General features: G+C 37.0%; 1 protein-coding gene across 11 annotated transcripts in view; it reads left to right on the top strand.

Moving 5' to 3' along the window:
• The window catches only part of PER2 (period circadian regulator 2), a 49925-nt gene that overhangs the window by 17481 nt on the left and 15765 nt on the right, over positions 1-16679 (top strand). For all 11 annotated transcript variants that reach the window (XM_077183644.1, XM_077183641.1, XM_077183640.1 and 8 more), the window contains 8 exons: positions 2159-2636; positions 3410-3478; positions 6719-6873; positions 7393-7514; positions 9094-9295; positions 10792-10843; positions 12183-12325; positions 12516-12594. In XM_077183644.1, the coding sequence (XP_077039759.1) occupies positions 2365-2636; positions 3410-3478; positions 6719-6873; positions 7393-7514; positions 9094-9295; positions 10792-10843; positions 12183-12325; positions 12516-12594 (1094 nt within the window). In that variant the 5' untranslated portion in view covers positions 2159-2364. The remainder of the gene's footprint in view (positions 1-2158; positions 2637-3409; positions 3479-6718; positions 6874-7392; positions 7515-9093; positions 9296-10791; positions 10844-12182; positions 12326-12515; positions 12595-16679) is intronic.

The following is a 16679-nucleotide window of genomic DNA, read 5'->3' as shown; positions in this document are numbered from 1 at the left end:
ATAATAATATAATTCACTTAGAAAAGTACATAATCTATAATATATAAAATATTATAGATATATTACATATATTATATATAAGATAGGCATAAAGGCATTTTTCAAAGTGAATTCTAATAATATAATTATAATATAATTCACTTAGAAAAATATATCATATATAAAATATAATAGATAATATGTTATATATAATATATAATGTGTATTATATATAATGTAATATATATAATTTTTCAAGTGAATTATAATAATATAATTATAATACAATAATTCACTTAGAAAAATATACAATATATAAAATATAATAGATAATATGTTATATATAATATATAATGTATATTATATATAATGTAATATATATAATTTTTCAAGTGAATTATAATAATATAATTATAATATAATAATTCACTTAGAAAAATATATAATATATAAAATATAATAGATAATATGTTATATATAATATATAATGTGTATTATATATAATGTAATATATATAATTTTTCAAGTGAATTATAATAATATAATTATAATACAATAATTCACTTAGAAAAATATACAATATATAAAATATAATAGATAATATGTTATATATAATATATAATGTATATTATATATAATGTAATATATATAATTTTTCAAGTGAATTATAATAATATAATTCACTTGTGAATTATATACACCTATAATTATTCACCTGTAATTCACTTGTGAATATACTCATAAGGAAAGAAAATTATTTCTATCTTTATACCATTACTGATAGCTTAAGCGAATGTCCTTAAACTATACTTTTAAATGAAAGCAGATATATTGCATATTATTTTGACCAAATGAGGAGACAAGTAGTGTTTTCTGGAAAATGCAAAAAAAATGTAAAATGCCTGGAAAAGCATCAATTAGAAGGGTAAGAAAATAGCTTCCATGTGGTGTTGCTTTGGAGGGAGTTGAATCATGGTGTGTTTTAAATTACTGTGGTGAATGTTTTCCATTTCAGTCTTTTCTTAAATACCTAAATATTTATTTATTTGTGTTTAAGACAAAACTGCTGTAGTTAATATGAACAAAACTTGGTTGTTATTTTTTTTTATTCGCTGTCATTCTTGTCAATGGTTTCTTAGTTAATAATTGTAATGGTGAATATTTTAAAGGAACAAAGAGGAAGGAACATACATGGTTCTGTTGTCTTGAAAACTACAGAGAGTCACACAAAGAATCTTAGTTCATAGTTTTACACTCTTGTTGTCTCTGAGTTGCTGAAGTGGATGAGGATGTGAGTCAGATTAAATATGATCTTTTTAAAAGATAAATAAAGTTGAACTGCTCTCCAGTACTTCTCTTTTGATGGTACTTCACTATTGGTCTGGCTTTGATTCACCTCTGTATACACTCTGATTGTTGAGCCTGGTGCTTCAGAATTTGGTTTAAAAGCAGGGCTGTGGGGTGGTTTTTGTTTTAACCTTCTTTTTCCAAACAACTTTTATCATAGCCCCCAAATGAGTAGTAATTAGTAGATAAAATTCTTCTCAAGGTTATTCATGCCTTAGAGTTTTTGGTGGTGGTGATGAGGTGTGTTTGTGTGTTTAGTTTCCCTGTTCCTGCTGCATGTTCTGTGTGCTCACCTACATGGCTGTTGTATAAAGAAAGAAATGAAGAGTTCAGTAGTGTTCCTTCCCAACTGATCTTAAAAGAAACAAACCCCAATATAAAACAGAAGACCAACCCAAATCACCTCCACAGCAAATAAGCAATGCTCTGATGTCTGAATAGAGGTTTTTTCCATTATCAAGCTAAACTGAAAGGCAGTGGAATGGTTTCACTGAAAATCATAACAGCTATAATCCAAATCTAGGCAGCAATACTGACAAGTATTAAGTAAGAAAATAGAAAACAAGGGAATATGTGATCTTTTCAGGAGTTTTTCCATGTTTTCCTTCAACTTACTTTCTTATGTGTGGGTTTTTACTAAAAAATAAATACCTTTTTCATGATAAAACATTGTGAGTTTTTTTCAATTTAACTGCAACATTTCACCATGTAAATGCTGAATATATTAACCATGCATGTAATTTTTTACTTTCTTCAGTCAGTGCAAATTCCTGTTTGTCAGTAAAACAAACAAGAAAATAAATTTTTTTTTCTTCCTTCCCTTCCTCCTCAGATTTGTGCATCTGTACTTCCAAACAGAGTTTATACAGAGGGAAAATTCTGAATATGGCTTGATTTGCTCTTGGTCTTGGCAGTGTTTCTGATGAGTGTCCCACGGACTCTGTCAAGTTCTGGGGGTTCTCCTCTAGCACTGAGGAGCAGAACCCTGGCATCAGTGGAAACCTTTCTCCATCCTTCTCCTTAAAAGAGCAGCTCAAGATGAGTGACTATTCTGGACTTCCCACTGACCACAGCCAGATGATTGCTGAAGACTCAGAAATTCAAGCAAAGCCTGAGCACCCTCATGAAGTTCTTCAGGAAGATATTGAAATGAGCAGTGGCTCCAGTGGGAATGACTCCAGTGGGAATGACTCCAGTGGGAATGACACAAATGAAAACTATTCAAGTGGGCATGATTCTCATGGTCATGAATCTGATGAAAATGGGAAGGATTCAGCAATGCTCATGGAATCTTCAGACTGTCATAAAAGGTAGTAGCTCTTATTAAATACATTTCACTTTTATTTTTGTCTCTAAAGACTATTTACATTTGAATCAATATTTCTGAATAATAACTAAGGTAGAAAGCCTCTTCAGCAGGGAGCTGAGTGTGCTGCTTAAGTTGTACTCTGATGTGGTGTAAATTATGTAGTATAAATCTTAAAGAAAAGATTTCTGGTGTTGGTGTTTGCATTGCCAGCATAATTTCCATCTTTCTTCTCATCACTGAGTGTTTAACTTGCCTTATTTATTTATTTTCTTGTAAACCAACTTCTGTAACTGTATGTCAAAACCTGTCAGTTAATTCTTATGTGTGAGGGTACAACCATGCTATATTAAAATATTAAAATTAAAATATTTAATATTAAAATAATATTTCCAGTAGTAGTTTACTGGACAGAGCAAAGCCATGTTAAGAACCATCTCTGTAGTAGTCCTGTGAGACCAGGGTGTTGGGAGTCAGGGATCCTTATGGGTCCTTTCCCACTCAAGCTGTTCTGTGCTGCTTAGATAAATGTTTGCAGCTTTAGTGCCCATTTGTTGTACCATGCAGAAGCTTTTAACATTTGGGGTTGGGATTTTGGGGTTTTTGTGTTGGGGTGTTTTTTGTGGTGGGTTTTTTTTTGGTGGTTTTTTTTTTGGTTTTGGTTGGTTTTTTTTTTTTTGAGGTAGCCAGTCATTAATAGGAAAATAAAAAGCTACAATGAACAAGTTTTTTGTTAGGTTTTCAAATATTAATCTTTTTCTCTTTTCCTTATTCTAGTTCAAGCTCAAATGCATTTAGTCTGATGATTGCAAACTCTGAACACAATCAGTCCAGCAGTGGATGCAGGTAAATTAATGGGCATATATTTTTCAGTAATATGCTAAATGCTAAAAACTAAATAATGTCGTATTTTGTTTTTTTTGTTTTGTTTTGCCTCAACCTGGATGGCTACACAAGAAATCCTGTCTTTGATTTCTTCCTGTCCATAATCAGTAGCATCTCATATTAACCACTTGATTAAATTAGAGCTTTTTGTTGCTGTTCCATGTGAGTTGTGTGGTAACCTTTGAAGTTGTGTTACTTTGTTTTGATTTGGTAGCTTAACTCTGTCATTTTGGTTTTTTGTGGGTCCCTTTGAATATTGCTTTAGTTACAGTGGGGTTTTGCAGCTTTGAATTGTTTTTTTTTGCTCTTCAGAATTTAGCCTGAACTTGGTGGTGTGTTACCATTAGAATTCACCGTTGAGCTGGGTTATTCCTGGTGTCCAGCAGTGTGTTACCATTAGAATTCACCATTGAGCTGGGTTATTCCTGGTGTCCAGCAGCTGTGTTACCATCAGAATTCACCATTGAGCTGGGTTATTCCTGGTGTCCAGCAGCTGTATCCCCTGCCTCTCCTGTGTTCCATTTGCTGGGATTCAAGGCCCCAGGGAGTAAGGCTGAATGATTCACAAACCCCAGCTGCAGGAATGAATCCCTCTGTATGAACTCTGCTTTTGTCCCTGATAGCCTTGAGGAGCCTGGTAGCTTGAAGGCTCATATTTAGACACTTCAGAGTACCCTGCTGCACTTGTTTTAAGTCAACTTTTTTTAAGTCAACTTGTTGACTAAGTCAACTAAGTTGACATTTTTTAAGCCAACTTTTAAGTCAGATCAGGAGGCCAAAGCTTGGTCCTGAGCAGATCAAAGATATCTAGCTAGAGCATGTTGATGTTAAGACCCATATCTAAGATCTGCCTACCTGAATGTGTTTCTACCTGATGCAGTTCCCAGAAAAGTGCAAATTCAAATTACTCCCATGCACCATTTGGTGTGTGCTCACCATATTTTCTGTGTCTGCCTTGCGTGCACCTGGAGATTTTGTTTCATTCTGTATTTTCAACTGGAAATTGTGATCCAGACTTTATGTTGCTTAGTGTGAAAAAGTAAACCAAAGTTATTTTTTAGTCTTTGTTTCCCATTGATTTGGTTTTCTTCACTGTGAAATTTTGGAGAGTTTAGTTACTACAGTTTTTTTGCTGTTTCAATTTTAAATTTTATTAATAACTCTCTGCTCAGAAATAATTAAGAATTCAGATGGTAGTGTGTTCTCCCCAGCCATTAGGTACTGTGCTAGAGGGTTACAGAGCAAAATCTGATCATTTGGGAATGGAAGACTGAAGATATCTTGAGAATGATCTTCAAAGAGAAGACTAAAGTAGTCTGACAAACTCCTTACCTTCGTAGGCTTGATCTTTGATTCAGGTTTGCATTCAGTATCAGTGCCAACCAACAACTCTAGTTTAATATCTGTAGATACCTTTCCAATTTGCTGTCCACAAAAAGCAAAATGAAAAGCTCCTATCTTTATAAACTTGCTTATTCTGTCTTCTGCAAGTCACACCTTCCCTGTGGCTGCCTGCTGTGCCTGATGCTCCTGCTCTCTGGAAAAACATTCTGGAGTTGTGTAACTTATTTTCCAAGAATGTCCATCTTCTGTGTTTGCTGCTGCTGTAGGCTAATTTGGAAAGGTTTTTTTCCTTGCAGAAGAATCTGACCACTCTCATGAAGCAGTCTGTGCTCTGAGAGTACAAACCAGCAGTATGCTCAGTTATTTCATAATCTTTCCTCTCTCTTTTTCCCTACTGCCAGCATGAAGGGTTCTTCTATGAAACCCTGCTAACAAAGCCCTGTTTGATTGCAGCAGTCCAAGCTGTCAAGCCACGTTGTACACATGATTTTAATACACAGCATGAACATCATGTTTCCCAAGGGAGTGCTACAGTCTTTTGTTTGATCCCTTGCCATTATTTCTTGGTACAAAATGACCAGTGAGTAAATGAATGATGTGTGTCTCCCAGTGCTCTGTGATGGAATCAAGAACAATGTGTATTCTCTAGTACAGCTTTGTCACTTTGCAAGCATTTTTGGTGAAATACACCCAACACCTGTCAGATGATTTATCTACCTTTTCAAGCACTTAAAACCTCTCAGAAAAATGTTCACAAATCCTCTTGAAAATTACTTGGCAGCTGAAGCAGCTTTTCTGGCCACTTCAGTCAGGCAGTGCAGTTGCCAGGACTATTGTTTCCACAGCAGTGCTCAGGGTAACTTCTTACAGGTTGCCAGCCAGGACAATCAGGTGTTAAGAAAAGACCTTCCTTTGGAAGGGAAATAAAATTCAGGAAGATTTAAGAACAGCTCTATAATCCTCTTGATCATTGTGAATGATCAGCTTTTAAAATCTCCAATGTGAAAGGCAAGGTGATTTATTATTTTAACTCCTTCCTACCCATCTGCCATCCATCTTTGCTACCCTTTCCCCCACTTCCCTCACCTCCTTTTCTCTTCTTTTGTGACTGTATCAGCACCTCTCAATAATGGGGGGAGATCCCAGGAACTGGAAAGGAAGGTGACAACTTTCTGATATTGGCATTGATAGTCAATGTAGTTTGTCCTTCTCCACTGAGACAGCTCTTCTGAACATGAGACCTGTGAATGCAGCTTCTGTCTCCAGCCTCCTCTGATTCTTTCCCTTACAAATTTAGTCAGAGTTTCCTCATCTTATTTATTGTGTTACCATGCTTAGATGGGATACATTATTCAAAGGATTTCTCCATTTGTTTTCTTAACTTGATGCTCTCCCACTGCCATTCCCTTTTCAGGGACCTTTCTTAAGAGAATCTGCTTGAACAGGAGGTGAAGAGTTGAATGGACCTCCTGCTTCTCTCCTTTGGAGTCCATGAACATTTCTGAGTTTGATTTTGAAAGGAACTAAGGAAAATACCACTAAAAAGGGAGGAGGGGGACTGTGGCAAAGGAAAAAAAATAAATTCTGTGGTGCTTGGACATATGTACTGTTGCACATACAGAGTCCATTTTACAATTACATTCCAGGTGGTGGTAAATCTTTCATTTTAAATGGTCACATAAGAATTTCCTTAAGTTCTGGAACATGATACTGAGTGAGTGCTGGTAAAGTTAATGAGGCTGGTGATAGAAATTGATGTCAGTGAAAAGTGCCAGAGTATGTTTGGGCTTCTCTGAGGATGATGTGTCACTTTAAGCATTCAAGTGATGTTGTGGTTTTTTTTTTTTCATCTTACAGTAGTGAGCAGTCCACTAAAGCCAAAACACAAAAGGAATTGCTGAAAACACTGCAGGAGCTGAAAGCTCACCTTCCTTCTGAGAAGAGAGTCAAAGGCAAATCCAGTGTCCTAACGACATTGAAATATGCCCTTAAAAGCATTAAACAAGTTAAAGGTAATAATAAAGTGTGATACTGCCTAGATAATGCCAACCTGGCTAAAGTGAAACTTTCAAAACAGGAGTTTAAATAAACATAGCTCTACAAAGAGAGCTGTTCTATGACTGAAAACCTTCCTAACCAGATATTTCCATGTTGTTCCTATTTGTTGGCTTTGTTAACTTCTGTTCCTTTGGGAGTTGAAGCAGCTCTCTAGAGACTTGATGTTTTACTGCTGTTTGGTTGAGTTAGAAAATTGATTTGAAAACAATTTACAGTTTCATACTGTTTGAGCTGTCAGACTACAATATGTGACCATTCCTATATGGGTAGATTAAGATGTGTACTTTTGTTTGAGTTACTGATGAGGAAACTCTACCAGGGAAAATGATGTATTTGGAGTAGTGCCTAGATTTCCCAACTGCCAACTTCACAACTTCTGCATTTATGCCAAAAAATATTTTTGCCATTTACTGCTTGTGGGCAGGGTATTTATTGATAATCTTGATTATAAATTGTTTGTTGTTCTCATGTAGCCAATGAGGAATATTACCAGTTGTTGATGATTAATGAATCCCAGCCTGCTGGTCTCAATGTATCATCTTACACAGTGGAAGAAGTGGAGACTATAACCTCAGAATACATCATGAAAAATGCGGTGAGTATGCTGCCCTGAGTCTCAGTGGGGACTGAAAAGGTTTCCTGGAACTGGAATTCTCAGCCATGCCTCCTTCTTACAAGGGAAGGGTTGGTAGCTAGGCCACAAAGCTGAAGAAACTAAGGGGGATGTTAAGAAACTCTGAGCTTTTTCAGATTTTACAAACTTGTTTCTATTGGTTAGGTGGGAAATAAGAAGTTTGACCTCCCTGATCCCCTGAGTGGTACCTCGTGCCTGGAGGTGGTGGTGTCACAAATCTCTGTGTCCATGTGATACAAAGCACTGAGACACATCTTTGGGTTTCATTTCAGGGCAGTTGCAAAAGTTGGAGAGTTAAATTTTTCCAAATTTTGGTTGAGGCACACAGTGAATTACTTCAGCTTATTCTTATAACTAGGGGTTATTTGATGTTTCACCAGTTTTGTGTTAGTGTGACTGAAAAGTGACAAAAGTATTGGAATCACTGTGTGCTTTCCTGTGGGATTTGTCTGCTCTCTGCAGGCTTTCTGTGGGGTCCAGTGATGCTGTGTTCTCATAGAGACAAGAACAGCTAGGACCATCACTGGAGTTCTAGCAGTGAAATGATAACCTGAATGATTTTTTAAATTACATTTATTTCCATATTATTAGTATTTTAGGAATAAATTATGGAGTCTTCAAAAAATAATGGCATCTAAATGTATTAGACTATCTCCTACTATTTTTTTGAGCTGCAACCTCATTGAATATATGAAGTCTGAACTCTCTAAAACAAGAGCATGGTGGGGGATGTTCCATAGCTTGAAGTAGATGGGTTTTGTTGAATGTGTGAATAGTAAAGACTGCCCACAAGGTGAAATAAATAGGAAGTGTAGAGTACAACTGAGAAATTCAGCCAAATATCATAAACATTGTTCAATTAATGTGAATATCTGTTTGTGAAAGCAGTGTTCTGCTGGCAGCTCTTCAGTTCCTGTGCAGTGTTTGGGAGTGCAGCACTCAAGGTTGTGACGCAGGGAGCTCCTCTGTGGCAGGAAGAGAAACAATTACAAGTGTGTGGGACTTCTTCCCACCTGTGTACTCATTATTTTTTACCAAGTGGTTTAGAGCCCTTTTTTCACTTTTTGTGGATGGACCAGCTAACACAAACAGCCTTTCAAAAATGCCTGAATTTCTTACATGTAAATCATGTCTGTAATAACAAGCACAGGGAAAATGTGAAGTTATAGAGCTAGAAGGTCATTAATTCTTAGTTTGTAAATTCATTTTGCATCACAGAACTATAGACAATGATATTTAGGGCTTGTAACCCAGTAAATAGTAGTGTATTATTCTTACTGCATAATTGAAAAATAGCAGTGTATTATTCTTACTAGTATAGTAATAGTAGTGTATTATTCTTACTGCATAATTGAAAAATATTCTGTGTCTACTTAATGAGCAGATTCATTGTGTTCAATATCTGTAATAAAATTAAGTTTCCTTAATTCTCATTTTGAACTTACTAATGTTTTTATATCTTAAATGTTTTTCTCAGAAATATATGCTGCACTGAAGAATGTTTCAAACAATCTAAATAATTTGAGATTTTTGTTTTTAGGATATGTTTGCTGTAGCTGTTTCTTTGATAACTGGGAAAATTTTATACATCTCTGATCAAGCTGCTTCTATCCTTCGCTGCAAGAGGGGCTATTTTAAAAATGCCAAATTTGTGGAGTTCTTGGCACCTCAGGATGTCAGTGTGTTCTATACTTCTACCACCCCATACAGATTACCATCATGGAACATCTGCAATAGAGCTGGTGAGTGGGCTCAGCAGCAGATACTCCTCTGACCTTCCTGCAGTCACACAAATGCAAATACTGATTTTGGATGTCCTTCCATCCTTCCCCATTACTGCTTGAGGGTATAGCACAGGGTCATTATTAGAACACCTCTGAACAACCCTAGGTGTACAAATCTATTCTGTAAATCAGCAAGACTTGTGTCTTGGTTCAAAGTCTTCTCAATGTCATTATTTATCAGTTCTCATTCCCCTTTCAGCCAGATGATGAATGAAAACAAAGTAGGAATTCATGCTGAATGGTGAATTTACTTTCCACTTGTACTAGCAATCAAATGAAAACAATTTTTCTTCACATTTTCTCTTCCTCAAGTGTAAAGGGGACAATACTCTGTCTCCTTCCTTTTAAAATAGTTATGATTTGAATTCTGGACACCTTGATTATGGTGTAGAAAAAGGTATTTCAGCTGTCATCACTGACACTCATCAAGTGTAATCACAGCTCTCTTCTTCTAGCCTTAGAAAAATTATTTTAGGATAATTAATGGTGAAGGATCAGATGTCTCAGGGCACTTGATATTTGTTTGTGGTAGGATTGTTTTACTCATGTACCTGCAGCTGTTAGTAATTGAGAAATATCTGCCAACTGTTTCAACTAAATACTTGAAATTCAAGGTCTGCTTTAAATGTTTGAAATTCCAATCCATTGCATACTAAATCTGTGAAGTAAAGCCAGGGTGTGAACCATATTTAATCTGAAAAAACAATCAGCAGTAAACATGTGCTAAGCAATGCAAACATAAAGCAGGTCAGAAGGGACCTTGTGAGTTCTCCAGTGCAACCTCTGGCTCAAAACAGGGTCAGTGGTAAATTATATATAATCCTAATTACTCAGTTAGGCAGGAGTTTTTTTGGTTTTGCTTTCTTGAAACATTTTCTGTAGCTTTATTATGTTTGTATACAGCTTCAAATTTAAAAAATGCAGCAAGTAGAAGTGTGCACACTCTCATGTATTTGTTGCCAAACAATATAATATCCAAAATATTGTGCACTGAAGGCCTTTGAAATGCCAGAGCTTCCCTTGGGAATCAGTGTGTGGCTACTCTGAAAAAGGAGGGAAATTAGCTTAAAACATGAGAGAAGTCTTCAGGAAAAAGAGAGAAGAGGGGTGCTAGGAAGTGCATTTGATGGTCAGATTTGGGGTCCTAGGTAACCAAACAGTTTTGGTCATTGGTGTAAAGTACTGTGAAAATGTTGGTAAGAGTAAGCAGCTCAAACTGGAGAGCTGTTTAGATATGTTTAAGAAAAAGACTTGATAAAGCAGGAGCTGTGATTCACACACCAGCCTCAGAAGCTGAGTGATGTTCAGATTTAGTTGCTTATGATGTACATATGGAGAGTTCAGGGAAAACTGAAACTTAAAAAAATGTATTATCTAAGAAAAAATTCTTACACTAAATATCATCATCTTCTAGTAATTTGTAACTTGTTATGAAATATGTTTAATATTTCTAGAGTCTTCCACCCAGGATTGCATGGAAGAGAAATCTTTTTTCTGTCGCATCAGGTAAGTCAATATTGTAAAGCTTAGTGTTGTGTTATGAAACCAAGCATTACATAAGGATTTGACTTTTATAAGAACCATATGGTTTGAACACTTCATGCTTTTTCATAATGTGATTGTAAAGCAAAACATATGCACATCCTTGAGTTGATGAACTGTAGCAGCTACAGAGAAAATGGAACTGATTTCAGGAAGTTCCATCTTGGCAGTTAATCCCTGTGAGTATTGACTTTGTGCCATAAAGGAAGGTGGTACAGCATCTCCTCCTGCTTTGGAAAGCCTTTGGGTCATGCAAATAGAACTGTTCAGCACCTGCTTCAGTCTCCTTCATTCTAAAAAACCAATGGCTCAGATTTATCTCAGGTGTCCCCTAGGAAGATACTCAAGGATTTCTTGACTTGTCTCTTTTGTCCTCTGGTTAATAGAGGACACAATTCTTTAATTTTCTTTTCTTCCTTCTTTTCCTGACCCAATCACTCCTCTTTAGTTTTGGGGGGTTTTTTATTTATTTAGGTAAAGCTGGCACCTTAGTTCATGTTCTTTCATGTGCACTTTGATTTCTTGATGCTTACTGCCTCTCTGGCAGCATTTCTGAAGCAAAAATAGTGGATCCAATTATTTAATTACTTCTGGAGTAAATAGAAATCCTTACTATCGAGGTATGAATAAACTTGAAATGAATTGGAGGTAATGCAGAGCTCCAGAGTGTTGCATTGGATGTGCTGTAGAAGTGTTACTGGAGATTTTTTAACTGCTTGTGTTACTGGAGATTTTTTGTCCAACTACTGCTTTCAAAAGCTTTACTTGTATTTAGTTCTGCTGTTATAAACTTATTACAACTGATTCTTCTTTGGTCACTGTGTAAATGGTTGTTGTTTTCATTACTGTGTTTGCATTCTGGTTAAGCAAACACCTGTTATTAGATATTGAGTCTTCACTGCTTCTAAACTGGAATAAATATTGATTAAAAGATGACCTTTGTGTTAACTCAGGGGATATAGCAGGCTTCATAAAAAAGCCCTGTAAATTCATCCCTCTGAAGGAGAACAAAGTAACTTAATTTATTGTGTGAGCTGGTTTTCTATCAGACTTTCATGTGATGCTGCTGTGGATATTGTTTCAGGCAGTAGAGAGAACAGCACAATCTTTATGGAAGTTGGTATACAAAGGATACCATCAAAATTAGGTTCTCTTCCACCAAAAAAAAAAGTCAAGCTAAGATCTTGGGTGCTATTTTAGTAGCTAACATGCAGTTCTTGTGTCATGAGGGAAATGCATAAATTAAAATTGTGTTCAGTGTAAGATGAATCTGTTGAAATAATTAACTCTCTTTAATTATTAGTGCGGGAAAGGAGCGGGAAAATGAGATTTGCTATCACCCATTCCGGATGACTCCCTACCTTATCAAAGTGCAAGACCCAGAAATAGCAGAAGACCAGCTTTGCTGTGTGTTGCTTGCAGAAAAAGTCCATTCTGGTTATGAAGGTAAGCATTGAGTGCACAAAGACTGGCTTGCTTTCCTAAAAGTAAGATGTCTTCAAGCTTTATTAAAATGAAAGAGAATTGTTTCTGTTCTCTGTCCTTGCTGCTTTCCTCTATGCTCTTGGGAGTGGCAGCTTGAAGTACTATGTATGCAAAACCCCCAGTTGCTAATGTGCTTTTATTTTTCTCTCAGCACCCAGAATTCCTCCTGACAAAAGGATTTTTACAACTACGCACACACCAACCTGTTTGTTTCAGGATGTAGATGAAAGGTAACTTAAAAAATTATTTTTAAATTTACTGATGAGCAAGCTATCCAATATCTTTGCAGTATTTAAGGTGTCTGTATGGGGTTAAAAATCATGCAACTACTGAAGGGTATTTAACCTAAGAAAAGCACATCCCCCCGTTTTCACTATGCATGAGAACACGTTACACTGGTATTTAAGTGCCTGCTAACAACTTGTTCTTCCACTTTCTTTCCCTCTTGGGAAATTCTGGACATAAATTCAATCAATGAATCCATGTTCAAAAGAATTCCTGTGCTGCCAGTTATCACCTGTATGAGACATTTAGGTGTGGGTTTTTTGGTTTTTTAAGTTTGATTCAGCACATGTGCTGCTGTTGCTCTCTTCTGGCCCAGGGACAGCTAGAGGTACAGCTTTTGAATACAACATTAGATCTTCTAAAAAAAAGATAAAAACAATTCCAATTGCACTGGCTGAAGGCTTCAAATTGCTTTGACAGTCATAAAAGCTGGTTAGAGTAAGTATTTACAGCCTAAATTAGAAACAAAAATGCCACCTGTGATCTTAATGTATATACAAAGACTTAGGAACTGAGGTCTAAAGCTTTCATAGAATCGTTTAGGTTGCAAAAGGCCTCTAAGATCATCAAGTCCAGCACTAAGCTCTGTCCCTAAATGCCTCATCTGCACATTTTTAAATACTCTGGGGATGGTGACTGCACCCCTTCTGTGGGCAGCCTGTTACTTGACAACCCCTTCCATGAAGAAATGTTTCCTAATAGCCAGTCTAAACCTGCCCTGAGGCCATTTCCTCTTGTCCTGTCAATTATTCCCTGGGAGAATCAATTCTCTCACCCAATTTGCTGTTGTCTGCAAATTGATGAAGGGTGCTCTCCATGCCCTTGGCCAGATCATGGATAAAGACATTAAACCCAATCCTGAGCCCTGGGGACTTGACTTGAAAAGAGAATTCATGTATTCCTGAGTTGAAAACACTGCCTTTCCCCTTCCTTTTCCACTTCCTTGATATGTTCTTTGTGATGGTTTCTGATATTTGGTGCTTTATTTTGATATTTTTTTCCTCCTTAGCAAAACCCAAGTAAGCTGCAATGTTAACATCTGACTGCTGAGATTCTCCCATTTGTTTTTAAACATTCTAAGAATGCTAAAATTTTCTTTGGAGGTTGAGATGGTGGGGATGTCTTCAGAGAGAGTAGGAGCCTAATGGACAATTTTGAGATTCTGGGGTATTTTTGGGGTGGAAATCTAGTTTCTAAAAAAATATTTCATTCTTGGCAAAATCCTTAAATGCAGCAGGAGAGGGGGATTGGGGAAAGGAGGTTATTGTGATGTTTGACTAAGATGGAGTCAAGGTAAAAAGAACACTGCTGGACTTCTGAGACAGTTTTACCTGTAGAGAGGCAGATGTTGTGGCTGAGCTCCTGTAGGATAGGCAGTGAAATGCTGACAAACTGTTTTTCCATGCTGTGGTATATACAGTCCCTCTCAACAGCTCAAGTTGATAAAAGCACTTAATCCACTGTAGTTGTGTCTTCATGGATTTTTCTCTCTCCTTCATTTCCAAGCTTCAAGCCAGCTGCAGAATGGGTTTATCTCTGCAAAGAGGCTGAGGCACAGTGCAAAGCTTCTGTTCCTCTGTTCCTCAGTGATCTCCAGTGGTCATTTAACAGAAATGGCAAAATTGCTGAGTGGAGAGCCTTGCCCTTATTCTTGGGCTTGAGCAGAGCAGTAAATCCTTCCTTGTCAATCCTATGGAAGCTTCTTTCCTCTTAGTTTGATGTTACCACTTGCTCTCAAGTACCATTTTTCTAACACTTCCAGTGAGGGCTGATATCTTGGTCTGAAATTAGGACTTTGTGTCATTTATTTCTGTTCTTGTGATTGTGTAGTTGATTTTTAATTATTTAACTCCTGAGAGCATTGGCAGCCTGATAAATGTTTACCAAGATATGCATATGCAGTTTGTTACTCTTAAGTTCTCCAGGGTTTGGTGGAATACACAAAGCAAGAGTTTCTTAAAGAAAGCAGAATCTTAATATTTGAAAATGTGCAACTGAGCACCTGCTGTTGACTGAGTGTTGTTCATAACATAACCCTGAAACTGTTGCTTGACATTAAACCCAATCCTGAACCCTGGGGACAAATACATATAGGAATGATCCATTTAATTTCAAGAAAATATCTATTTTTACTTAATTTACTCTGTGCAGAGATTGACCTGCAGAGATCAGACAAATATGCATTTTTCCAACCCATGAGCACGTACTGATTACAGAAATTAACTTTATGCATATTTGTCTGATCTCTGCTTTAATATATTTGATATTTCACACATTTACTGAGTGTAAATTTGTAGTGGAATGATCTTTGTAAATTAATTTAAAGCAGTTTTGTGTGTAACTTATAATAATAATATAAAGAAACTTCCTATTCATGTTTTTTGACACTTTAAATGTCGTTCTATGAAACACAAACTAAACTTGGCAGCATCTCCTCATCAGCCATTCTTATGCCACATGTGTATTTGCATTCATAAAATTAATTTATTAACTTAACCTCTGAATTTTTATGAGTTATTCATTATGAGGAAGCATAATGATGCCAAGATATCATTCTCAAATACAGCATTATATGAGCACTGAAGGGCTGCTTGGAAGGGACTGCTGGAGCTCTTGGTCCTGTCCTTTTGCTTGAAATGAAACCTTGCCCAGTCCTGGCTAAGGTCAGCTGTGGCCTTGTCTCAATAATGCCTGAAAACTTTCAGAGACAGAGATGACTCAATCTGTATGGAAACCTCCTGTGTTGCACTGCTCTGTTAGAAACCTTTTCCATCATCAGCATCAGCTTTCCAGACTCCAGTCTGGGACCATTGCCTGTAGTTTTATTGTCTGGCACCATCAAGAACATTTAACTCCATTTTTGTAACTCCTCTTTCCAGCAGTGTGGGAAGTCCTGGATCATCTTTTAGTTTCCTTTTCATCAGAGCAGGCAAGGCCAGCTCAGTCTCACATTGTAGATCCCTGACTTTCATAAAGCAGGTGGCAAAGAGGAGCAGTGCTGAACAAAACCTTCTTATGGTGTTATTTGATGAAGCCTTGGCTAAAGTTGTTTGGAGTTGACTGAGATTTTAAAGTCCTCATGTGCTTTGAACTTGGCAGCACTTCTAAATGTCAATGTGTCAAAGGGATCTGGTTTGGTATGAGTTCCATGCCAGTTTCTGCTCTGTTGCTTTAGTTCATCTACAAGCTTTTAAGACTGATTATTAAGCTAATTGCTTTGATAATAGGGCATTAGTTGCTCTCCACTTTCCCCTCTCAGGCTCTTTGCTGGAAGGGTATGTTTGATGTTTTGGGGAACTGATGTCATTCCAGTGGGTTGTTAGAAGTGCAATGTTGAAGGCATTTGCTGCATAATGCTTTTGGGTTCCTGCCTGACACAGATCCCCTGTCTGGGGCTGAGTTCTTCCTTAAAGCTGTTCAGATACTCAGGTATCTCCCTGCCCCTGGGCCTTTGGCAGGGAGTGGGGCTGGGGGAAGATACACAGCATTTTGAGTTTACAAAAGGACTTGCTGGCATCTGGCAGCTTAAACATCACTGAGTTGTGTTGACTTACTACATTTTTTTTTTCAAAGCACATTTTCAGTGGTTAACCTTCAGGGTAGGGTGCAGAATGGTATTTGTGAACTTTCACTCTTTATCCTTAATGCAAATGCTTGAAGTGATCCATAAAAATTGTTTTGTCACATGAATTAGTTTTTCACATCACTAGAAGTGGTCATGGATAACGTGCAGGAATTCGGTGCCAATGGTTTGAATTTTCTAGTTAATAAGCTTGCTCCCTTGCAGCTCCTCTGAGCTGAACTCTTCACCTGCCTGTGAGAAAGTTGTCTTGAGTGCTGGTCAGCTCTCCTGGTGCTAGTTCAGCTGTGGTAATCCTGTGATCCTTAGCCATGGCTCCCAGCCAAGGGATTGGGGTACTATTTACCTTCAGGAGAGTTTTACAAGATTAAACTTCATTAATGCTCTTTTAAAATTGGGGTAAGTATTTATCCTCTAAAGTTAGGCAGCAAAGAAAGGACAGAACTGCTG

This window comes from Agelaius phoeniceus, chromosome 10 (assembly GCF_051311805.1).
Source record: "Agelaius phoeniceus isolate bAgePho1 chromosome 10, bAgePho1.hap1, whole genome shotgun sequence".
NCBI lineage: Eukaryota > Metazoa > Chordata > Aves > Passeriformes > Icteridae > Agelaius > Agelaius phoeniceus.
The sequence above is the reverse complement of the archived record's forward strand: the minus strand, read 5'-3'. Positions and strand labels throughout refer to the sequence as shown.